The 27,364-nt window shown below is 35.2% G+C and overlaps 1 protein-coding gene across 2 annotated transcripts in view; it reads left to right on the top strand.

Moving 5' to 3' along the window:
- Positions 1 to 25,798, top strand: part of LOC150102630 (32 kDa beta-galactoside-binding lectin-like) — a 135,917-nt gene extending 110,119 nt beyond the window's left edge. For both annotated transcript variants that reach the window (XM_090399794.1, XM_090399795.1), the window contains exons 8-9: positions 6,512 to 6,600; positions 25,155 to 25,798. In XM_090399794.1, the coding sequence (XP_090255920.1) occupies positions 6,512 to 6,600; positions 25,155 to 25,479 (414 nt within the window). In that variant the 3' untranslated portion in view covers positions 25,480 to 25,798. The remainder of the gene's footprint in view (positions 1 to 6,511; positions 6,601 to 25,154) is intronic.
- The last annotated feature ends 1,566 nt before the right edge of the window (positions 25,799 to 27,364 follow it).

Here is a 27,364-nt window from a genome sequence, read left to right on the forward strand (position 1 = left end):
AGAAAAGACCCTGTTTGCAGAAGAAAAAAATCATCTTTCATCAGGACAATGCACCTTCCTAGAAAGGTGTTTTGGCAGTGGGAAAATTAAGGGATCTGTACTAAGAATTGTTGGAACATTCATGCTATTCCCCAGATTTGGCTACCTCTGACTTCTATCTCTTCTCAAAAATAACTCTTCCTCTCTGGTCAGCATTTTTTTTTTTTCAAATCAAGAGGTGATCGAAGCTGTAGAGGGGTATTTTGCAGATCTTACTGAGAACTGCTACAGGGACAGGATAATGGCACTGGAGCATCACTGGAATAAATGTATTAGTCTTAAGGGAGATTATGTTGAAAAATTATTTTGAAATTATACATTCGTTTTTCATTGTTAGGCCAAGAACTTTTCAGACCACCCTCGTATATTCCCAACTCATTATGATTACCTGCCTTTTAGTTCCACATAAACTCTGAATTCTTCACTCTAACTCTTGCATGTTTATCTCTGAAAGAATAATTTCATCATAAGAAAAAAAATCTGTGTAATTAGCTATGAAATCTTAACTCAATATTTAACAGTACAGCATTGGATGTATTAAACAGTAGTGCTGAATAATTTGATCCATTTTAGCATAACTGGCTAATAATCATTAATACAAAATAATGCTGTATGTGCAAATCACTTTTAATATTAAACTTGCTGTACTGTAACACAAATTATTTAATGAGAATCTGAAAGGACACCTTATTAAAAAAAAAAAAAAAAAAAAAAAAAAAAAAAAAAATCCATACAGATATTCTACAGAATTTTGTGTAAAATTTCAATTTTTGATTATTAGAACATTCATATTGTGAGAATTGCATTTCGTGAGAACTGATTAACTGAGTTTTTTATGTATGGTCGTGCATTGTTTACATGTTATGTTTACGTGTAGCATTAATATTTGCTTGTAGTTTACTGTATCCAAAATTCATTAGTTTAGTTTAATGTTTGTGTATACTAATGTATACATTAGTTAAAAAGGCTGACTCAGTTGACGAAAATGTGAGTTTTTATCTCTTTCAAGCAATGCACCATGAAGATAACATATGTCGAAGTTTTCCCTTGCTTTAGAAGTATTGTGTGTGCGAAAAGAACACTGTAACTAGTAAACAGTTGGGTAGAGTTGTTGAAAGATGTTGTGATATGGAAGAGTTTTTGAAACAAGTGAGAAAAAAATTCTCCAAGTAGCAGTCTTTCAGAGAGAAAGAATGTTTTAAAAGCTATTTAGCTGTTGTGTTACAAAAGTAACAGGAATAACAATTATGGAAGAACTCTGGAATGTTGAAAATGAAGTTTCACATATAGGAAGAGAAATGTTTTATTGGATATTAAAGGTTCCATTCCTAGAGTAATTATTTAATGGCTGTTTTGGGAAATAGATACAGTTAATTTAATTGGGGGTCAGTCATTTTTCCTTAAATCCTTTTACAGAAAAAGGAAAAAAGCTGTGGATTTTGAAGATGAAAGAAGGAAAAAACATTTTTGTGATTTAAGTTAAGGGATATTGCATCCCATATTGTTTCTTAGCCGAATATAGAAACTATATAAAGTTCGGCGATTCCAAGCGTAAGCAAATACCTGGATACTGCAGCAACTGCCCCATTAGGTAGTGCAAGCTGAGACAACTCATATCAAACGTGGAGCAAGCTCCGATCACTATATTCTTGATATTACCCATAATGTGAACTTAGCTCCTAGGAGCTGTATTACTTTATGGGTAATATCAAGAATATAGTGATCGGAGCTTGCTCCACGTTTGATATGAGTTGTCTCAGCTTGCACTACCTAATGGGGCAGTTGCTGCAGTATCCAGGTATTTGCTTACGCTTGGAATTGCCAAACTTTATATAGTTTCTATATTCGGCATGAAACTCTTTGAGTTTCTTATTCGGCTAAGAAACAATATGGGATGTAACATCCCTTAACTTAAATAAGTTATGTCGCTGAATTGAAGCCTTTTGCTCTTCATATAATTAGCATTTTTGTGATTTTTCTGGAAGGTGTTTATGGAGGAACTGTAGACAGTCTTCAAATTTGAAGATTTTAGTGTCGAGTCTTAACTTTTTGTACTTAACTAAGAATAGGAAATCTACAGTTATTTACAAGATAAAGTAACTTTCAGAAGAACTATTACTGGTAAAGAAATAAACTGTTTCTTTCAAGAGGTCCAGATGCAGTTAAGAGTTCTTTTTTAGCTGGTATATTCAATTTGTGCAATTTGTTTCTTTTCTTAATCTTAAAAAAAAGTTTTGTTTTTGAAGTAACATTCAGAATATTGAGTGTATGTATATATTAAAATGTATCTTAATATTATTAAACTGTTTTTCATTTTTGTATATTGAAGTGTGAAGACTGTTTACTTCCTGTTTAAATAATTGATAGTTTGAATTTTGACAATAGATAACTTACATATCTAGGTCCTTACTCATTTGCTTAGATTTCAATATAGAAATCTGATAGCACTAGCAAATTATTTTTACAATAGGTGCAGTAGACAAGATTTAATAGTTTAAAACTTATTCACAATGGTGAAACCCATGACACGATTTAATAAATAAAACATTTAACAAATAATACTTTTAAAACTTTCTTCACTAGCTTTCTATTATTACAGTAACCTACATGGAGGCAATACTCATTGTGGGAGGCCCACTGAACCAGCAATGTGTATCGCAATAAACTTTGAAATTAGGAATAATGCATTCCTTCTGGCCTCTTTCTTCCCATCTTACTATCCACTTATTATCATTCTCCAATGAGTTGGCACACTCATCATAGGAGGTTCACTCAACTGACATTTATCATGCTGAATTTTCTTAAAATCCTTAACACTTCCTACATTAAAAACATGTTCTTGTAATATGTTCCATTCACCAATTCTCCATGTAAAAAAATCTGCTCCTTGCACTCCTTCGTCACACTCTTATATAACTTCCAGGGATGGCTTCTATTTCTTTTCCTTTCACCTTCTACTCTGTTTATAATCCCTTCTGTATTGTTTTGCTAGAATTCCTTAACTTGACAATAGATATCCACCAACCTCTGTAATCCATATTTCTTCAAATGCTTTGCATAACCAACACTCCACAATCCTGATATTATTACCTTGATCATTTGTCTTTGGATCCTTTCTAGTGTTTCCATATCAGTGAAAACTAGGTGACCAAACCTGAGCATAATAGTCCATATGTAGTCTGACCAATGCCTTTATATATAGATGTACCACCTCCATATTCGTACATGTCAATGTACTTTTTATCATAGCAGCGATATGACATGCAGTCTTTGTAACACTTGGAATGTGCCATAGGAACTTAAGTCCACTACCATCACCTGAAGAAGATACTGAAGCACAGCTCCACCAATATAGTATCTTACCTCTCTGCACACAACAGATAACACCTTGTATTTATTAAAATTACAACCCACTCATCTGTCCAAACTAAAAGTCTATTCAGATCTAACTATAAAGATTTAATATTAGAAATATTCCCGATAATTCCACCTAACTTTGCATCATCAGCAAACATTTAAAGATTCTCAGTCAGTTTACGTGAAATATCACTAACAAATAAGTTACAGTAGAGGCCCAAGAACAGAACATTGATGCATGCCATATATATGAAGTATCATACACAACTTTCTGGCATTGTTCAGAAAGCCACTCTTTAATCCATGTAATCTGTTATCCAATCCCATCTTATGCTGCTTATACACCAATTTATCTTATGGTAATCTATCAAATGCCTTTGCAAAGTCCAAGAAAATCGCTGTATATCAATCTCCCTTATCTATTGCATTTGTTACCTTCTCATAAAATGTAAGCAGAATGCTAAAACAAAACTTTCCATTCACAAACCCATGCTGACCATTACAGAATCCTGTATCTTATTCCTAACCAATTTCTCCAACACTTTGGTCTGTGTATCTACACTTGTAGTCAGTCTGTAATTGGAAATTTGTCCTATAATCATGCTTCTGGAGAAGTGTTACTCTACCTTCTTTCCACTCTGCAAGACTTGCATTAAATAACCATGTCAAAGGTATGGCTAACTCTTGCACATTGCTCAATAATATGCTGACATGTCATCCATTCCCACAGCCTTATTAACATCTAACCCAAGCAAATACTTCTTTCCCGTCTACATGTTGCACAGCATCATTCACATCAGCATGATATACACTGATAGTGTTCGTTAAATAATTCCACCATATCATTTGCTATGGTTACTCTGCTGCCATAACTATCCACCTGCCAAAATTATTTTTCCTCTTACTTTCTCTTAAATTATTTTTGACCTTTGAGTATAAAGTACAGGCCAGAAGGTAAAAACAACAAAAGTGCAGTATGAGCAGAAATGAGCAAATCAGGCTAAGAAAAACTAGTTTGTGGCAAGCATGATTGACAAGATGTTAATATGAAAGCAGTAGATTGGTAACTGCTGCAGAGGATACAGGATATAGGTATTCCTCAAGCAGTTCATCCTCAGTGTGAAATCAGAAGCTCAAGTGTAAAAAAAAAAAAAATGAAAGGAGACAAAACTTACTGGTGAGAGAGAAAGAGTATATGAGAAGTTAAGCTAGGTGTCAGTAAGGCAATAATAGGACTTGATAACATATCACCATCTGTCTTTACAGAACATTCCAGGAGTTAGAATCGGCTATGGCTCCTGTTTAACTTGTGCAACAGCACAAGTCCTAGAGGAGAAGGAAGGCAAAATTGTTCTACTTCCCAAGTGGTGATAAAGCTAAAAATTAGTCTGATCTGTATATCTGGAGTTGTACTTAAGATTGGAGGAATTGGTGAGAGCTAGGTTACAAAAGTGGGTTGATAACAGCAGTGTTCTCTGTACTTTTCAGCATGGGTTTGTTGAAAGTAGATTGTTTTACCAACTTGTTTTTGTATTATAGCAATGTGATGAGTGTACCAGACAAGGGAGATGCATCTACAGGTGTATACTTAGATTTTGCAAAGGCTTTGATAGCTTGCCATACCACAAGTTAGTAACTAAACTAGAGAAGAAGGGATTGGATGGTAGATTAGAAGTTGGATAGACAACTGGCTCCAGATAGGCATCAGCAAGTTATGTATATGGCTGCAGTATCTCAAAAGAATAAAGCCATTAGTGTTGGGACTGTTGTTCAACTTGTATATTAATGATATTGGGACAAGTTCAACTGGTGATATACAACTGTTTGCAAATGATGCATAACTGAGAAGAGTGAGGAATCAAGTAGATGTTATGGCTTTACAGAAGGATTGAATAGATTGTATGTAGTGAGCAACAGTATGGAACTATCAGTTCAATTTTGCAAAGTGTACATGTCTGAAATTTGGTAGGCAACAATGAAATGCAAAGTATACACTTTGGTGGAGGTGGACAAAGATAAGAAGTTCAGAGGTCATAATGTAAAAGTTAGTCATTACATTAAATTATGGTAATAATGTGGAGGACCTTAACCTAGTTTTCATGGTGATATACTGGAAAGACTCCAGAGAAGATGGGTAGTAACTGGTCTTTAGGATATGAAGACAGATTAAGGAAGTACAGTTTGCAAAACCTTCTGAATAGAAAAACAGATGGGCTGTGATGGAGACATTTCAGTCAATTGTTACCAGGTTAATGTGCAAATTTTTCATAGAACAAGTGGACATTCCTGGAAGTTGTATAAGGAGGGTGTGAGCAGGGACATAAGGAGCAGGTTCTTTGCATGGAGTGGTTGGAATACAATGCCTGAAAATTCAGTGAATACATATACATTGAGTTTAAAGCATAGTTTGAACTTTGTGTGTACTTCCCATGATGATGAGTCTTTTGACTCGTCTGGTGTTAGTAATAATAATTAGAACATAAAGGAATTGATTAGCTGGCACATGTTAGTTTGAAGATCTTGCGTATAGAAGTTTAAGGCAATTGTCAGCCTGCCAGTTTCATATCCATAAAACTACGACTGTTCCATGGAATGGAACAGGGTTAGAAAACTAGTTCTAATTATGTTCAACTGTTTTGTGTAAAATGCTTGTCTTTTCAATCTGAACTCACTCAGAATAACTATTCAGCTGTAAATATTGTAAAACTGTTTTATGCTACCAGCTTTAACAAATTGACATAGTTCTTGCTAATTATCATTTGGTCCAGATCTCTAAAGTTTGGAGAGCCTAATTACCTTTGGCTCACATTTAACCTTCCTACGAGCCAAGTGGATGAAATAGTGAGATCAAATTGCACTTTTTATCCATGTTATTCAAGGGGTGTTACAGAATCGTATCCAGATTTAGCTGGAAGTCTAGAGATGTCATGGCTGGTTGGGGTGTTAATCATTAAAAAATTTAGATTAAATGAATGCTTTTGAATTACACTTCGGTATTCTTGGATATTTAAGAATAGCTTCATTGGAAAGTGTGATTTTAATAATTGTGTTTATTCAATTACACTGCCACAACCTTTGCTCCTGAGTATACTCTTCTATTATTTTTTTCTCTTAGAAACCCAGAGCTGTGTCAAGAATTTCTGGTGGGATAGGCTCAGGTCAGTTGGTGCTTCTTTCTGGAGAGGTACCAAAAGATCCAACACGGTAAGATAGTGAAACAAATACTATTTCATGAGTATTTTTAAAATAGAAAACGCAAAATATGACATTTCAAAATCATTTGTGATTTACTATTAATTTTAAATAAATAGCACACATTCCTTCACTGATATACAGTAGTCCACCATTTAATGACATTCAGAACAGCGATCCTTGAAAATTTCAATCCTTAAGTCAATTGATCCTTGAATTTGCACTTTTATGCAATACAATGTTATGTGCAACTAGGCTCAATTTTATTGCATTTTCTTCCTCCTCCTGGCTATCACTATCAATATATATCATTTTGTGACTCCCAATCATAGAAAGGTTGTAAATCTGTAATACATTAGAACCTTGAGTGGACTAAATTTTTTTTATATTTTACATAATGTGAAAACCCTGTTCTAGAGCCCAAACATGGAACCTCCTCCTTTCCCAAGCTACCACTAAGTAGGATGGTGGTCTTGCACCAGGTGATAAAATTTCTCCGACCTAAAGATGATCAGCATCCATCTCCAGGAACTGATTGAATTCTTGAGTTAATCTCTGGCACAGGAAGCAGGTTTTTTTCTCCATGGAAACTCTGGTTTTTCATCCTGTAAACTCGAAAAAAATCGACCACAGAACCTATGTTATTTCAGACAGTAACATATCTTTGTTAGGGTTAGGCACCAAGAGATGTCAGCACTTGTTTGCCAGTCTCTTCATCAGTGGCCACTTACAATTAGTGATTAGTCATGGGCCAGATATCTCTGAATGGCTACTGGTGGAGATTGAACTTCCCACTCAGTCTCCAAAAGCTAGATATGGTTAAAAGGCCTCTTCTACTTCCTATAAAGGAATAAAAGCCGTTATCTGAATATATTATTATGCATCTCCTACACAATAATTAACTTTTGTTTTGCAAACCTGGCTCAAAAATATAAACTCAAAAGCGCAAAAAAAAGCTCTGGTAAGCACATGTTGAATTAAAATTGCTCTGTCATGTACATGAAAACAAGAATGCTTGGAGCCTAAACATTTATTACAGGAAATAGGTTGCTCATCATTTGGTGTTATAAGTAAGAGCACATGCAGAAAGGAATGAACTTAAAAAGCAGACAGGATTAACCACCCATCATAAGCAGTGTAGGGTTTGTAGGAGCAAAGCTGCTTGGCTGTGACAGATCATTGAACCTAACACAAAATGGAAGATGGGATGGGGTTTTTATCATTAGAACTTCTATTTTATAGCACAGTTTCAGCTGCCATTATTTGGCTAAGAAATATCGCTGCCAATTTTTTTAAAATTATTCTATTAATTTATGAAACTAAACAGATTAAAGACATTTACATGCAAGGCCATATATTACCATTAGGCATGTACTATGGGAAAAGTAAGGAATTTTGTGCCAGATCCTCAGTGATGTTATGACAAGCCTAATGCAGAATTTGGCTCATACACTATTGTCAAAGCTAAGAACGAACTACATTTTTATTATATAAAAAAATTTTTTAATGACTATAACCAAATGTGACAAATTTATTGCCAGCATACTAATAAATTATAGTAAAAATGTGCTATAAATTTCATACAAATTAAATTGCAATAGATTTTGGCAAAAGTTACATTCCTAAGGATGTAGTTAAGGAATTAATATACAGCACTTAAAGAAAGCTATGTAGAAAAACATTTCAGTATAGATCATGTCCACCCCGAACTGCAATGCAGCTCTCACAACATTGTACCCTGCTTAGTGCAGAGTGATTCAAGAGTTCTTGAGGCAAACTAGCCTCCTCCTTTAGAGCAAGGATAAGCCTCGTTTGTTTTCTGGAAGAGAATTTTGAGCAGCAAAGAGTCTCCTATAGCATCTCAAATGTGTTCTATGAGGTTGAGGAGCATGCTGACCACTTGATTCAATTAATATCCTTGGTCTCCAGAAGTATCTCAACTGCTTGTACAGTGTGGTGTGGCATTGTCATCCATAAAAATTAATTCATCTACAGCATCACGAAACAATCAAACATGACGTTGAAGAACTTCATTGCAATATCGTTCACTAGTCATAGTCCCCTTTTCCAGCACTTGTAGCTCAGTGCAGCTATTAAGCATACTTATCCCCACGCCATGACCCAAGCACTGCCATATTTATCCCATTTCAAGAACAGGATGGTAAGCAGTACTACTTTCATGCCAGATCAAGTGTAGTCTCGAATTGGAGGAAAGACTAAGATGACTCATCTGTAAAGAGTACATTATTCCATTGGCGTCTTGTCCAATTTTTATGGATGTAACACCACTAAAAACCTGCTCTACAATGAGCTGTGGATAAAGAGATGCAGACTTACAGGCATATAGGCCTACTTGTCGCCGATGTCTTGCCAGAAGTTGTTGATATCTGCATACGTGTGCTTGAATAGTCAACTTGTAAGCTGACCTGCCATGGTGTGTAGATCACATTTTGCTGTTATAATCAAAATTCTGTCTTCATGCTCTGTTAAGAAGTCATCCTCACTCCACAACAAACATCTGGAACATTTTCCATTGGTTTGAAATGATGCCCAGAGCCTGGATACAATACTATGTGAAATTCCAACTCTCTGGCAATATCGGTAATTCTACTGCCTTCAAGCTTTCCAATAATTCTTCCCCACATGAAAGCATCTAGATGTCTTTGAGACATTACAAGACATCCAAGTTTGCAACTTTATTCCTTCATGAGAAGAACTTCCTTTAAACACAATTTGCTTAGTGCAGCTTTTTTTTGCCTTTTATCCTGTTGAGTGCTACCACATGACACCTTTGTGCACCACAGCAGGTCAGCTTACAAGTTGACTATTCAAGCACAGGTAGTAGATATCAACAAACTCTCTGGCAAGACATCGGCCACAAGTAGGCCTGTAGTCTGCATCTCTTTCAAAAATTTCAATGTGTCAACTTTCTACTCAAAATCATCAGTTATACAAATTGCCACAAGCTGATTTGTGATTGTAATCTTTCAGAAATAGTGCATCCTTAGGTTTCAGATGCCAGTGTAATACCAATATTGGATTTGTAAGAATTTGAATGCATTTATGAAAAGCGGGAAACAAAGACAAGAATCGGCGGATAAACTGCTCTGGGCAACTGATTTTGAATTATTAACAACCCAAATGAAGATTGAATATGAAGAAATAACACTGCTCCTACTGTGTAAACTGTGAGGACTGACTGAAGTGAACGCTGTCAATGTTTTAGGCAGCAAAGGCAGAATGAAGAAATAGAAGACAAAACCAAGTTGGGAAAAGCACAAGGCTAAATGGAAATTTTTAACTGGCAGATACAAAGAATGTCTTTAGTCATGCCTAAGAAGCAGTTTGTGCTTCTGGAACTAGAGGATCTTTAAAAGGTTCAGTATCATTTTCCTTTTATAATGCCAATCAAGGTTCCTCACAAGCATATCTCACTAAGCATTCTTAGCATGTCACATCAGAAGACAAATAATATTACCTTCAGAGATATCTGGAACTAAAATATAAAGCATCAAGTTTACATATAAAAATAAACCCTCTCCAATGATTATCCTGTTTAAATTCTATGATGAATATACCTGTGGCATTTCCATGTAGGAAAGAGACAAATTTCATTGTCTGGTATGAGTCCATTGTCTTGCTTATTGGAGGCCTTGCAGTGGTTTGAAAAAGTTCAGTGTTTGGTCTCTGGAGTTGGTTTTCTGGACTATGCAAAAATGCAATTATAAGTAAAAATTTGAAAAATTCTAAGCCCACCCACAGGTACTATGCATTATAGTTTTAAAAGCTTTTGTGAGTGGGAGTTGCATTAAAAAAAATCTGCACAGTAACTTTCACATGCAGTAGTCTTAATCCTTCAATTTGCAAAGGAAAATGCAAGTGCATTTTCCTTTCCAAAGTGTCTTCATTGCCTGAAGCTGTGCCAATATAAAGTTCATATCAAATTTAGACTTCCAGGAGAAAACCTTGCCCAATCTATTGAACAGATATTTTGATAAGCAAAGTAAATTTAATATTTATTTTCTTGTCTTTTTAATCAAACTGTAAAATTTATGAAGTGGTAAAAGATTAATATTCATTTTTAGGAAATAACATTGCAATGGGTGTCCAGATCTGTCCTTATATATAAACATGTTCACATCAGGAATTGTTTTGCACATTTATCGTAACCATGGGACTTCTCATTACCATTTGTGTGCTGCTTCTGCGTCATGCAGATGGGCTCACCGACACAAAGTTTATACAGCATGTGTGATCCTGTCTTAATGATACTGTTCATTTGAAATTTTGAAACTGTTATTTCATGCAATTGAAAATTTGGACAAATGTTAGGACAATTGTTTTTAATTAGATATCGTGTTCAGCAGTACAACAAACAGTTTTGCTTGAGTTTATGTAGCATAGTTTCTGTGGGAGGAGGGGATGTGTTTCATTAGGTTTTTATCCCAGTTGTCTCTAATTGCACTATTTGTTGAACAGATATATTAACAGAATGCAAATATGTACCATATTCAGTGATACAATAAAACTACTTGCTTTTTTTTGCATCTGCAGTATTATACGGCAGTTGGGAGGGCATGTTGTTCAATATATAAGGACAGCTGCTTCCAGTCTTCAGACAGTATACACGTAGGGAGTAAAAATTTATATATTCCTAACTGAAAATGAATCCTATAAGAAGGCTTCTGATGAAAACCAGCAAACTAGAAACGTGGGAAATCCACAAGTTCTAGATATTTCATAATAGAGTATAGTAGAGAAGATGCACTGCTTTTATGGCTTGTTGGGAAAATCCATCTATAGTGTACTATGCATTTCTAACTGATGACCTAATGGAATTTATGATAAGAGAAACCAACTAATATGCAGATCAGTGCTTATATACAACTTAGGATTGTGAAACTCCAGGTAGACAAGCGAATTTCAAGAATTATGTTACTGTGTTTAAAAAAAAAACATGCTGATCATTAGTAAATAAAGTGAAATATATATATATAAAAAAAAAAAAAAAAAAAAAAAAAACACACATAAGCACAATAAATTGTACAAGATGATTTGCTCCTTGGTCCACCCACATGTATTCTTGTCACATCAGTCACCTGATTAGCATTATTAGATCATAGGATAAGCTCTTCCCTATAGTTATTTACTGAGCTAGCCATGTATACAGTTGCTGTTTCTTATTGGTTAGTGATTTTATGTTTTGCAAACAAATCCCTTTCTGAAAATCACTCGTAATCCATTTTACAGTACTGAAAGTATTTTTGACACCTATTCTTTCTCTTCCTTATACTGTATTTGCTATTCTTTACATCTTTTAATAAATCAATTATAGTAACTAATAATCAAATATATCATTCTTTTATCATTTTTTGTAAAGAACATTCCTTTTCACCCCCCCCCCCCCATGCTTTTACAACTGAAGAAACCATCATGAAAAGTAGTGGGTCTAATAACATGCAGGAACAAAATTGCTGGTAATTCCGCTTGCTTTGCCAGATGGTTAGGTTTTCAGCGAGAGAACTATGATCACTCAGATGTTAATGTGTTAAACTCTTATATAGGGGAACAGTAACTTCTCTATCTCTGCTTGTTAGTGTGTTCCTCAAATGTAATTTGATGTGCTGATTTCGGCTACTTTTGCAATATACTCTCTAAACTTGAACTCCTGTTCACAATCGACTCCTCAACTCCCTGGCTTCATCAGTTTCTTGCAGTTCAGTTCCATCAACATAGTACACAAATTGTGATCTCTTATTACAAATTTAATCCTTTATCCAATAAGCAAAACGAAGTTTGCACTTGAAGTATTTTCAGGACTGGGACAACTCGTATACTAAGGCAAGTGATGTGAAGTCTTAGCTTCCTTATACAAGTTGTGCCCAGTCCTGAAAATCATTCAGGTGCAAACTTTGTTTGCTTACACTTGGATAAAGGATTAAACCAAGTATATAATTTCTTGGTATCTTTGACAGATGTTTACCTTTTTGCTCACACTACTAGTCTGTCTTCTTGCAAGATCTCTACATCACTCTTGCTTTTTCAAGTTCAGCATCATCAGCAAACAACTGCATATTTCCTGTCAAATTGTTTCATATATCATTGATGTACAGATTAAACAACAAACGACCAAGTACTGAGCCCTGTGGTACACAACTAGTTGCCTGTTTTCTTCTGGACTCAACTCTTCCATAACCACTTTTTGATATCAGTCACCTTCTAAATCCAAATCACTAAAATCATATCTATCCCCCATTTGCTCCAATTTATGCAACAGAGTTCTATGTGGAATCCTATGCCAAGCCTTTCTCAAGTCTAGCAGTATTACTGAGTAGCCATTTTCTTTATCCTATTTTGTGTGAGAACTACAGAAAAGCATAAGAGCATTTATAATAATGATTAAAAGCATCTATTTAAAAGAATAGACATTAAAAAAAAAAGTAACATAAAAATGCTACCTGTAAAAAATACTATGCAAAAACATGAAATGTCAAATTTCACTCATCAGTGACTAATATACTTTAAAGCTGTTTCATTAGACTGCATTAAATTTTCTTGGGTACATGTATTATTGTCTATTAGGCAGCATTGCAGACAATGTTCTATGGTTTGTTTCACCACATGAGCAGTTTTGATTGTCTGTGTAACCCCATCTGACCATGTTCTGTTTTGATCTACTGATCCCAGAATGAAGTCGATTCAATGTCTTTCATCTTTGCCAATATAGATGTAAGCCAGAAAGAAGAGATTTAAGTTCAGAGCCTCTGAAGATTATCCTTGCCACATTGTTGATCTTGTAGCTTTTACAGAATCAACCAATGGTGCCAGTGAGTGAGTAAAACTTTTTCTTGATCTTAGCCTCCTATTTACTGCAGCATGTCCATACAAAGGATGCTGTTCATGCTCATATTTACTGTGTTGTCCTTCTGATGTGAGAGGTGTGATACCCAGACAGTGAGTATAGATGGTCAATTTTTGTAGGCTTAAGGCAGCCAGTCATGTGCCGACATGTTTCATTAAGAACCTTGTCAATAATTTTGACATGTGATCTTTCCCAAACAGGGATCATACTTTGCTGTCAAAGCAAAGTGCCAGTGCAGAGCAGCACACTTGTGGACTTGCACCCCACTGAGATATTAATTAGCACAAAATATTAAATGTTTGAGGTTTAGCTATAGTCGCTTATAATTTCTCTATCACTTATAATTTAAGGCCCACGTAGTGTTTCACCTAGGTAAGTTGGATAATTGACCAATTTCACGCCATTCCATTCTATATTCAACTCTCTCCTCCCTCCCTATTATTGAGATGGAAAAAACACATTTGTTTTACTGGGATTTGGTTTCAGTTGGTTTTCCTTATAGTCAACTGTAAGGGCTTCTAATGCTTGTGAGCTGCTTCTCAATGTTATCATAGGATTTTGCTTGATGAGCTATTGCCTGATCATTCTTGACTGTGGGGTTTATAGGTTGGTCGTTTGTGTGTGTGTTGAAGAGGGAGTAGAGGGCACACTTCCCTGGGTTGACCATTTTTCTGGATATGCCATCTGCTCTTTTTTCCTTGAAATTCCACAAAGAATCTGCTGCTAAACAGCAGTGACCTAAATACCTCCAACTAAACAATAGCTGTTTGTCATGCTATAAATTTTGACTATAAGCCTTCTAAGATTAAGTGTTATATTATTATTATTCTTGATACCTCCAAGGAGTCAGACTCATTGTGGGAGGACACCTACAACTGTCTCAACCATTACACCGAATCTCTACTACGAAATCAACGCCATCTACCGCCCACCTGCTGTGCTGCTGTCCAGCACAGCAGGTGGGCGGTAAACCCCTTTCAAGCCATCCTGAAACTTAAGTTTAATACTTGTCCAGTGCATGATGTAGGAAATGGCTTAAAGGGAGATATTCAGTTTGCTGATGATGCAAAGTTGGGTAGTGCAATAAAAAATCAAGCTGATGTTGAGAGTTTGCAGGATGATTTAAATAAACTGGCAAAATGGGCAAAAGGTAATGGATGTCAGTTCAATGTGGAAAAGTGTAAAGTTATGCATTTTGGGATTAAAAGATTACCAACTGTGTACTACATTGATGGAACGGTACTCCAAGAGATTGATGAGGCTAGGGACTTAGGGGGTGTTGGTGGATAGGGAGATGAAGTTCATGGGACACATTGCTAAGGTGTCCAAGATTGCACATAGGATTACTTGGTTATTGAGGAACACACTAACATCCAGAGATAAAGAGGTTATTATTCCCCTTTATAAAGTGTTGATACGTCTACATTTGGATTACTGTGCTCAGGTCTGGTCACCTGGATTCCTTTGAGATGAGGAGGTTGTGGAGAGGTTTCAGAGGAGAGTGACTAAGTTGGTGAGTGATGTAAAAAAAAAATGCTCTCTATATTGCTAGATTGCAGAGGTTGGTTGACAGGCAGAAAAGAGGGGGATATGATAGAAACCTTTAAATTACTAAAAGGTTTTATAAGATTGATGCAGGGGAAATGTTTCAGCTGTGTGATAGTGATGGAAGAACAAGACATCTTTGGAAATTAAGGAAAATTGTGGTTAACAAGGGTGTGAGAATGAGGTTTTTTGCCTGGAGGGGGGTGAATGAGTGGAATGCATTGCCTGACTCAGTTGTGAGTTCTTAGTCTGTAAATGAATTCAAGAAGAGATGTATTGTTTTGATAGTTTGGTCTCCCGCAATGAGTCTACTGACTCCATGGAGATACCCGTAATAATAATCTTCCTGGTCTAAATCCTGCCTGTTTTATCAGCACTCTCTATTTCTGGATTTAATCTGTTGAAAATTAACCTCTCGTACAGCTTCAGCATTGAACATAGGAGAGCTATAGGCGTGCAACTCTTTGGATCTTCAGCAGGTTTATCCAGTTTCAGGATATGTATTACTTTTGCCTCCATATGCAACATATTTTAGCAAATTTTCAACAAAAGTTGAAAAATTCTAACAACCACTCTATTGTCTTTTCTCCCAGATTTCTTAGGGTCTTTTTCTAATATCATTTATACTGGTGGCTTTTAAGGGCATTTTCTTCCTGTTTGGTAAATGGTGCTTTAAAGAGATTTTCTGAATCCCTAACTTTTTAATGTAATCTTTAGGTATTTTTCCTTTGGTACTTGGTTTACCATTCTGATATAGCAGAGTTGCAATTTGGTTTGCATTTATATTAACTTCAGTTGCTGCTGTGGGGTTGCCAGATAATTTTTTGGGTAAGAGCCAGGCTTTCCTGCTATTGTATCATATCTAAGCTTTTAATTTTCTCTGCCCATTGTTGACTTTTTTTTTCTTTTTCAGACAGTGATGCTATAAGTTCCTCTCCTGCATCAATTGTTTCTGATGAAAATGGATCTTTATCATATAGATCACAATATCTTTCATATATTTCCATTTTATGTTCTATAAAACCTGGAATATAACAACTTCTATAATCTCTTGGGATGTGCCTGGTAGTAGACATCTAATAGCTTTGAACTTTCCATACTTTTCTGGTCTAGGTAAAATGTTGTATAAGTTTATATCTAATTCTCTTGAGCTGTTCCCAGTTAGCTTTTTTAAAATTAAAGAGTCTTCTAAGTGTGATCTCCTTAACTCGGACTGGTGGAAAGACTTGCAGCATTATTGGTCTGTTGGCAGAGTAGTAAGCGTATCTGCTCCCAGCCAAAAGACTGAGGTTTGAATCCCACTGTGGATGTTTGTGATTGTCTGTGAAAATACTTGTGGTGGTAGTGGGGCAGTAGATGGCATTGGTGTAGATGATGATAGTTATGGTTCGCTGTGGATTGAGTTGTGGAGTGGGTGCCCTCCCTCGATGAGTCTTTGGACTCCATGGGAGTGTCACGTAATAATAATGTTGTGAACTTGGAATTGGTGCAAGTAGCTGTTTATTATGCAGATTAGCTATTCTATTACTAACAAATCCAAGGTCTGGGTTTATATCCTCTTTTCCATCTTCCACTGTTAAATGATGGCTGTTTAGGATCATGTATAAGACTTATTTGATTATTTTCAGCCTACATCCAACTTCATTGTCACTTTTTGAAGCAAATTACTAAGGCAAGACCTACTGTTCACAAAACCATCTCGTTGCTTAGAGTATTTGTATCCACCCAGTCAGCACTGCTGCCTAGTCTTTTTCTTGCGTGTGATTAATGTTCGGCGCCTTTCCAAAAAAGGTTTTTTTTTGAATAAAGTGTGAATAAAACGAACAGGAAATGAAAACCGCTTTACAGTATGTTACCTACGGATTAGTCCTGCTTATACAAATTTTTTTTTACATGGAATTCAAAAATTAATCATAAGTTGATTTATGATGCATCGAAAAATAAAGAACAATTTTAAGTATATTTTCATAAATTTTAATCAGAAATTACAGTGATATAATCGGGTCCAGGATACAATTTCAGAATTTATTTATTCATTTCCGGGAAGATCTGAAGGGGCCTGAACGGAAGACGACGTACGTTCATAATTATATGTACCATTCATTGTTCATTTAAACTCTAATTTCATATTTTTTGACATCTTTTAGGTGCCTTTTCTTCTGCAGCACCTGCATATATTGCACACGCCACCAGCTGGCCCTGCACCCATTCCTGAATTACCTTTCTCCAATGTCTGAACTACCACTCCTGAGATGCTGATTGACCTTTAATTTTCTGTTTCTGTCTTGGAGACCCCTTTATGCAGCATGACTATTATGACCTCTTTCCATTCCATTGGCATTTCCCAGTACTAAGACTAAAATCTCACAGCTTGGTGAAAAGAGTTGATAATTCCCTTGCAAATCCTCTTAATACACATAATGTCATTTAATTCAATGTCTGTCTTTGAATTGAGGTTCTACAATATTTTAAGTATCTCTATTTCTCCACTTTATTCTGGCATTGCAAAATGCTCACTCAGTAATTCAACTATTTGGTTTAATTCCTTTACCTCCCCACCATCAGGACTTTTTAAAGTCATTCTTCCTTTTACTTGCCACATAGTGACAGAACTAGTATTTCTTTTGGTCTTATCAACTAGCTTTCTCTCATAATTATCATTGGCCTTTTTTACAGGTTGCATACAGGTCACACTTCTGCCTATGCCTTGTACTACTCATGCTAGTCACTTTTTTCTTTATATTCTCTCCAGAATTTTTTCCTTGTCTGCAACTTCTGCTATTCATCCATCTAAATTCTACTTGATTTATCCTTTTGACTAGGGATATACCTTCTGATACTGCTTTCTTCAAACACTCTTTGACCATTGCCTCTCCCCTCTAAGTTCTTATTACAAGTCGGTGCAGAAAGCTGACACCTCAGCTTGTCATAATCACCTGTTTTGTAATTCCACATATATATCATCTTAACAGAAAATTCTGTGTGTCATCTTCCGAGTCAAGACTACATGATCATTTTCCCTAAGCAAGAGAGCACTTTCAAACCTCATGTCCTCTCTGTTACATGCTGTCTCATTAATTACATCTCAGATGTATAAATTTCATTTTTCCTACCATAATTAAAATCGTCCCATAATCATTTCTCAACCTGCATGCTTTGTACTAATTTGCCAATGCATGTCATCTACATTCTCCCTTATACTCCTAGATTATAGCAGTAACCAATTACATATTTCATCTTGTTATCTATCTCATACCAGATAACTTCAAACAAATTGTCCTCTGTATCCCTATTATGATGTACTTCTACTCTTTTGGGCTTCAATTCTTCTATGGTCATTAGTAATACTCCTTCTGTCCTTTGAAGATATTCTATTCTTTGTACTTTATACCTATGGCTATATCACCAACTGTCAACGGAGTCTCACTTTTGGCCAAGTCAAAGACTCCTCACACCTATTTTGAATAGTTCTGGCATTGATATACATAAACTGCAATACTCTCCTCTTCATCCCATAACAAGTAATGTTGCATTTTGCATTGCAACATCACCACCTAGATGGTATTTTGCTACACTATTACTGCTGCACAATGCTTGCTCCCCAATAATAAGTTTTTTCCCACATGCTGTGTGATATATATGGATTCATTTGAGTGCCACCATTTTGGTGTGGTGCAGTATTTTGGCTGTAGCAATAGATATTAATAACAAATACCACATTTACTTGAATATAACTTGCCCTTGCACCCCTTCGAGATTTATTTTATGAAAAAAAAAATTAAAAAGTTTTGCATATACCTCGCACACAAAGTTTAAAACTTTAAGAAATATATAGTGAATGATTATGGAAGTTTTAGATATTTTGGAATTCGGTTGAAGTGAATCAGCATTCCAACTCGATCATTAGCTTGCCTCTGTCGTTGAGTCATGCGATTTTTTGTTAATACTGTATCAATCATATGCACATCTTCATAGCTGCACTCTCTACCAACCTACCATTGCTGTTTGTTTTGCTTTCACTTCTCATTAGTCACTTGTGAAGGATTGTTCATTACATACCTCAAGTCTTGGAAATTACTAATAATATTTGCTTGAAATATGGAGAAACTTTCAAGGTAATGCTGGTTTTAAACTCAAAGATCTTATAATTCTGAAATGATAAAAGGAAAATCAATAATGATACTGTTTGCTTTAATTTAATTACAGAAGCATTGTCACTAAATATTCAAATATATCATGTGATGGTAAGGGCATTGCATAAATGTTGATAATTTAAATGAATTCATTTTATAAATAATTTGAGCAATTATAATGAATAGCGAGGATTTAATTATAAACGTCAGTTTAGTGTTTCCTGAAAAAATTTAGTTTCCAAAAATTCCGGCATGTATCTCACACTAAGATTTTTTAACTTTAATTTGTGGGGAAAAAGTGAGTTATATTTGAGTAAATACAGTAATAAAATAGACAAAGAATGTATATTATTTCTGGGAAAACTCCCATGTTACTCCTCATTATAAACTATTATAATACAGCTATATTGCCTGCTTCAGTTTAGGAGTGTCCCTGTTTAAATGTCATTGGCTATTTACTCATGGGTTCTTAGGGCATTATGAGTGTAGATGTACTAAAAAGTATATGTAGCTTAAGGAATAGAAATTGCACATACCTTTTTCAGGGTGTTGTGGCTTTTCCTCTGTCTGCGATGTCGAGAACTGCAGAGTGTGTGTGTGGTGTGGAAAAAAAAAAAAAAAAAAAAAAAAAAAAAACCCCGGGTTTTTCTAACTTATTCTACCAAACTGCCTACCCCCCCACACACACCACACACACACTCTGCAGTTCTCGACATCGCAGACAGAGGAAAAGCCACAACACCCTGAAAAAGGTATGTGCAATTTCTATTCCTTAAGCTACATATACTTTTTAGTACATCTACACTCATAATGCCCTAAGAACCCATGAGTAAATAGCCAATGACATTTAAACAGGGGCACTCCTAAACTGAAGCAGGCAATATAGCTGTATTATAATAGACAAAGAATATTAGTTTAAATCAACATGAAGAAATTCAACCAAGAAAAATAACTACTTTGAAGGAAGTTTGGTTGTTTTTTGTTTTTTTTTCCCAATTGGAAGAGATTTTATAAAAATAGTGCTGGACAAGGAGACTTACTTATATGAACATCTTTTTTTTTTTGGGGGGGGGGGGGAAAGAGTAGGTCATCTAATTCGTGTGATGCAAGAAACTATAAAACTCAAGTGATTGAGAAGCTGTTAAGTAAAGGCATTATCACAGAAAGGTAAAATTTTCGAATGGTATACTCTGAGGATTGTTTGAAAAGTTTGGTAAAAAAAATTAAACCCATTTTTTGGAAAAAAAAAATCTCCTTTATTTCTCAAGTCTCCATCGAGGTCTACACATTTGGTCCAGCAAGTTTCCAATTTTTTCATCCCATCTAAAAAGTAGGATTTGTCAAATTGTGCAAAATAGTCATTGACAGCCTTGATGACATCCTCGTTCGAAGAAAAAAATTTTTTTTTTTTCCCCCAGTGAGCCATTTTAAGTTTGGGAACAGGAGGTCACACAGGACCAAGTCTGGAGAATACGGTGGATATGGAACCAATTTGTGCGATTTTGCCATTACAACGGCCAATGTGTAGGACAATGCATTGTCTTGATGAAAAAGCACTTTTTTGTGTGCCAATCCTGGCAGTTTTTTTCTTTAGTTCTTCTTTTAAATGGTCCAATAATAATGCATAATAGATTCCTGTTGTTGTCTTGCCCTTTTCCAAATAGTCTATCATGATAATTCCTTGGGAATCCCCAAAAAAACAGTGGCCATCTTCCCAGCTGACAAAACGGTCTTCGCTTTTTTCGGTGATCTTTCACTGTTAATCATTGTCCACTGTTTTGACTGCTGATTGGACACAGGTGTGTAGTGGTGGATAGAAGTTTCATCTACATTCATGAATCGGGAAAAAAAAAAAAAAAAAAAAAAATTCCTTCAAATTGTGATTAAACATTGCCAAACGCTGCGTTGAAATGTCTTTTTGCATGTGTTTTTGATCAACAGTCAACAATTGTGGCATCCGTCGCCTACAATCTCAGCAATTGCACGTACCTTCACTCAGTGGTCTTCCATAACGATACCATGGATTTTGTCGATCATTTCCTTCATAGTGACCTCATTCGGGCGTCTGGAGCACGTTTCATCTTCAACAGACTTATGACCACATTTGAACTCATTTATCCAAAAATAGTCTAATGCTGGTGCAGAATTCCCATGAACTGCATCGAACTTGGCTTTGATCTGCATGGCCATCCACTTCTAACAATAAGTTTTATCACTGCACGAAACTTGTTTTTCTCAATTTTTATGAAAAATGCAAACACAGTCATATTAAATGTTTGCCAAACAAGAACTACGTGTCGCAAGTGGCTAAAATTTTGACAGGGATCATGAAAAAGATGTGCTAACACTGGTATGAATGAACAAATTGTGTCGCCATCTACTGGAAATTTACCAAACTTTCAAACAACCCTCGTATGATTCACTGACAGCAATTTATCATTTTAGCAACCTTCAAAAAAATTTTTTTTGTGCTCTTCAGGAGCTATCATATAGGTGTAGTGAAATTTTCAAAGTAATTTGGACACCAATATCTGTTTACTATAATTTCATTCTGGTACAACCCAAAAGAAATTAGTTTTTTGAGAAAGGTGATTAGAATTCTTTTGATTGAAAGGAAGAAAACAATGAACTCCCATTAAACAAAACTGAACAGTAAATGAAATGTTTTTGTTTAAAATTTGTTGCAATTAATTCTCCCCACTTCAGTCTTCCAATTGCTTCCTCTTTTGTAATTAAAAAAAAAAATTAAGTGTTATTAGTTATATAATTTGACAATGACTTAGAGCATCGATTAGCCCAGGAATGGTGCTTCTCAACAGTACATGCAGCATTCCTTCAAGTTAACATCTACTTTTTTTCAGATTAAAAAAAAAAAAAAATGATTTCTCAATACTATTAGATAAATGAACAAAAGCTGGCACATCAAGAAACTCAAATTTAACAAAGTCGCTGTCTCCAAGACTGCCCTGAAATGTAAATCTACCCATCAACACTCAATCATGGCCAAACTTTGCTATCATGCTTAGATACATACCAACCAAAGATTTCGTGATCCAGATAGAGTGTGGAATTTACAACCTTCCCAGCAGTGAGGCCAACAGTATTAGGTTTGATGTACCTAATGTTCTTTCACAGGCAAAAACTTCTGCAAGCAACCCACCCAACAGAGCATACAAAGCCTTTCTATATCTAAGAAATAACAAAAAAAAAAAAAAAAAAAAAAAAAAAAAAAAAAAAAAAAAAAACCTCAAAGTGAACAAGGGCAATGCTACTGTCATTTTAAGCCATGCAGATTATATTTAAAAAAAAAAAATGACCACCTTCTTAAAGACTGAACCACCTACAACAGATTAAAACCATCCACTACTAAAAATGTTACTTCTTGCCCAGCAGACATAACCAACAAATAAAACCCTACAATTCCAGACCCCCATCCCCATATTTATAGACTTCCAAAATTCATAGAGGATGTACTTCTATGCCTAATTGTAGATGGTATATACTCACCTGCCTACAAATTAGCTAAACAATTAGCCAAAGTGCTTTCTAGTGATGTCTCTCTCTCACATACACATATAAAAACTCAGCCCATTTTAAGTCCAGTATACAAGACCACACACTTTGCCACACTGATTTAATGGTTGATTGTGATGTCTCCTCCTTATTCACAAATCTCCTGCTTAGACACCTTGACTATCCAAGCAGAATTTTCTCCCAATATGTCAGCCCTTTTTCAGTTCACTATTAACTTGGGCTGTTTTGTTTGGCAAGGAAAATTCTACAAACAAATCAAGGGTTCAGCTATGGGCTTCCCTCCTCCCCAGTCAACTTTTTCATGAAGACATTTGAAAAGAATGCCTTAAATTCTCTTTCTTAAATCCTTAAATCCCCCCCCCCCAAAAAAAAACCCCATTATTTGGTTATGCTATGTGGATGTTTGCAATTTGGCCACATGGCTGGGACACCTTTCCCATTTGAACAGCCAATATCCAAGGATCCAATTCACGATAGAATTAGAAAGAAACAACAGTCTTCCCTTCCTAGACACCCTAGTTACAAGACAACCAAATGGATCCCTGACCTTCCCAGTCAACAGAAAACCTACCTACACACAGGTAGATACATCCAACAACAGTCACATTAATCACTTTCTCCCAACAATTTGCAACTATAAAAATCTTAGCACTGGACAAAATTAATTTGTTCAGATAACACCGCACTCAATACAGAACTCGCCCACGTAAAAAAAAAAAAAAAATTGGCCAATGGCTACACCTCCCACCAAATACAAGGAATTGTAACACCGTGTATCCACATTATTACTCCCAAGCATAATCAAAGTAAATCTATCACCATACCCTATATCTACAGCAGCTCAGAAAAGGTGGCCAAAATATTAAAAAAAGCACCATCTTGACTAACTATAAATCACGTTGCTATAGTTCGCCCACCGATTAGAGATCCTTCGACACTTCTGCGTGTCATGTCAGAAAAAGGAAAATCCATTCCGAAAATAGGGTAATCAGTCCATATTGTGGGATGAGTTCTTTATTATTACAGGTCAGAAAATTAACTTCTCTTTTATGATTATTGTAGTTAACTCGTATAACAGTTGGAAAACTTTACCTATAAAGCATGCGATTTTGCGTGTTGGTGACCAATTCATACGTCCTTCATTAATTCTTTCTCCCCTTCAGCATGAATCGACTATTCTTGGCAAGACTCCAAGCAGAGACCTACAAACGGTGGGCGAACTATAGCAGCCCTTACTGCTCCTCCCAAAGACCAGCTACACCCTCTGGATTTACCTGGAGTTTACCAGGTACCCTGCAGCTGCAATCTTTCCTATTATAGGTAGCACAGCCAACATCCACATATCAGAGCACCAAGATTACATCTGATTCCACCGCTCAGGATCCATTGGAAAAAGGCCACCTTACTCTACTGAGACAAATTCAAGTTTCAAAGGCTTCCCTCAAATCAACTAACTTTCACCAACTACTATCCCAACCTAAGCAAATATGGTTGTACCAGACTTTCCCCCTCATAGGAGAAACTTTAATCCACAGACAGTCAACCCAACAACTAAGACCAATAGGTGGCATAATTGTAGGACTTTAGGTCTTCCTGTATCTCTACAGTTTTTTCTTTATTATTGTAGTGTGTCTAATACAAGTGTATTAATTCCTGATGATGCTGATTTTGACTTCAGTGAAATATAGAATAATAAGTAAAAGTTTTATGTATTAACAAACACGTTGTCAATTTCCTTAACCTCCCTACCGGCCCATGTGGATGAAATAGTGACACCAAATTGCACTTCTTATCCATGTTATTCAATGGGTTTTAGAGCTTCGTATCCAGATTTATCTCGACCGTCTATAGATGTCGTGGCCAGTTGAGAGGTTAAACAATATACAATGCTAGAAACAAGGCAAAACTAGATAGTAAGTGAAAATGTTTTTTGTTCACAATTTGTTGTAATTAACTCTCTCCTCACTTCAATCTTCTAATTGCTACTTTTTGTAATTAAAAAAAAATTGAAAGTGTCAGTTATAATGTGGCAATGACTTAAAGCATTTATTAGCTCAGAAATGGTGCTCCCCAATAGCACATGCAGCATTCCTTCAAGCTAACCATCCTGAAGTTTTGTAATTAAAAAATAAATTCTCAATACTATTAGATAAATGGTGGACTACTATATATATATATATATATATATATATATATATATATATATATATAAACTGTTTCAAAATGAGTGAATATTAGTCAGCATCACTGATTGATACAGAAGTTCAACATGCTGTAAAATTTGATTTGCTTAATATGTTTAATTTTCAGCCATAATTTAAGTATTCAGAAAAATTAAAAGAATAAGATTTACCTAGCCAAATCTTCTTAAAATAAATTTGGATATTGAATTTAGATAATGCTAAACATGTAGTTAAAAAAATATGGGAATAATAGGCAATTCCCCTGCCCTTTTGTAAATTTTTACCCTAATTTATTAATTTTTTTTAAAGCTTTCACATCAACCTCCAATGTGACAGTACTGAAGATTCAGATGTTGCTTTTCACTACAATCCACGCTGGGATGATGTTGAACCTGTTATAGTGATGAACTCTTGTGACAGTGACAGCTGGGGAGAAGAAATTAGAATTACAGATTCCTTTCCATTCTCAGAAGGCCTTTGGTTTGAATTGCAAATTCTTTGTCAAGATGATGGATTTTTGATTGCCGTTAATGGTGCTAAACAAGCTGAATATCAACACAGACTTGATGTCAGTCGGATAGATCATGTAGTTATTGATGGCTCTGTCATTATTCATCGTTTGTTAATTGTATAGTTAATAAGCTTTCTTAGCCCATATTTCCTGCACTTTTTAATATACTTGTTGGTTTCACATTTTGTATATATGCTCTAGTTTGGTAATGTAATTGTTCCTTCATTGAACTGTGCAGAAAAACACTAAAATGAAATGAGCATTCTGAAAAAAATGCTTCTTTTTTTCTCTGGTATATATTATTCTGTTAAATCCTACATTACTTGCAACTTGCTGTTGATTTTTAAAATATGGAGCATTAAATGAATAACTTTTGTGCCAATTTGATGTAACACTGATTCTTTCAAAAAATGAAATTAAAAAGATAAAGAATCAAATGCCAGTATATATTTTTCACTTTTGTTGTGTACTTAAGGACAAAATTACAATATACATCTACAGCAGTGGTGTCTGGTTGGAATGGTCTGATTCTTGCTGAAGTAAAGACTTCTCAACAAAAGCATGAGTCCCATTATTAGGTGGACCCCAGTGGCATTTCTTGTTAATTGTTTTAATTTTTTTAAGCATTCTTCACTAGAGAACAGCAAGATTTTGTCATTACTTTTTATCCCAAAAATTGTTACATTTGAAATATAAAAGGACTTGTTACTGAAATATGTTCTTCACTTTAAGTTTTGATAGTGATAGTAAGATTCTGTGATTGCTGTGCTGGTATTCTGTCAAGAAAGAAACAAATAGGTATAGAGCACTAGCCCATAAATAAAGAAAATTTTCTCATTTTGCATAGTGAATAAAAGTATAGTACATTCAGATGTTATGTGAGATCCATTTGTGAGGATCAGCAGTTAAAAATTTGAATGGGTTGGTCTGGGTGAAGATGTCATTTAAGAGTTAAACTAGATAGCATGCAAGAATGAACAAATGGCAATTTGGAACCTTGAAAATTGTAATTCTGTACTACACATTAAACACAAAGGAACTCAATGAATCGTTTGTCCAGTCTGTCTACAGTAATGTGTGCAAATTGAACAATGACTATGTTTGCACCTTTGGTTTCACACAAAGGGTTCAAGTAGAAAAGAAAAACTAATTTGTCATTAGAGGAGGAGTAAATTGAAAAGAAATGCCAGTTCTTGTTGGAGACCCAGAATAGAAAATAAATCGGGCATAGAATTTGCTCTTTCCTCCAAATTGTTACTAATGATTAAACCACCTTCTAACATAAAGATGTGCATAAATTCATATACAAAGAATGCAAGTATTAACATGATACCTCTTCAAATGGTTCAGGAGTATATAGTTAATTTTAAAGTGAATGTGGTATGAAAGTTCTAAAAATAAATTAAGCAGCTTTCATTTTAGAAATTATAGCCTTTACAACCATGTTATAAATAACTCTTTTAATATCCTGACATTTCTATCTTCATATCAAGATCATCTGGAGTATATACAAACATACGGGACAAGCTAAGTTACATTACATACAATAAATTGATCAAGTTATTCTATTGGCATGACCTCTAGTGGAAAAAAAAAAAAAATTATAAACTACATCAAGCTAAATTCTATTTATGATAACATGAATAAACATTCTTTCTTGCAGATGGTTTTCTTTCAGTAACAATGTCCTATTTTTAGCATTACAATTGTTATTTTTGATTTAGGATCCTGGATTTTCTACAGTCCTGTTTATAGTTCCTCTTAGAGAGGAAGGTTCTGTGGGTCGAATATGCCTTCCATATGTTTGGGATTTTTAGACCGTTCAGATTGGGGTGGTTGGTAATAATCTCACAGGCTTCCTTATATTTGCATTCATACCATGTTTTGGTATGATGTAGACAACTAGTGCTTTTCCAGTCAATTCTATGTAAGGTGTTCAGGGCATGGTCAGAAAGGCCAGCTTCACCATAATTATTATGTTTAATTTGTTCTTTTTGTCTGATAGGAA

The sequence above is a fragment of the Typopeltis vanoorti genome, chromosome 10 (assembly GCF_054136105.1).
Source record: "Typopeltis vanoorti isolate ZY-2024b chromosome 10, IOZ_Tvanoo_1.0, whole genome shotgun sequence".
Lineage (NCBI taxonomy): Eukaryota > Metazoa > Arthropoda > Arachnida > Uropygi > Thelyphonidae > Typopeltis > Typopeltis vanoorti.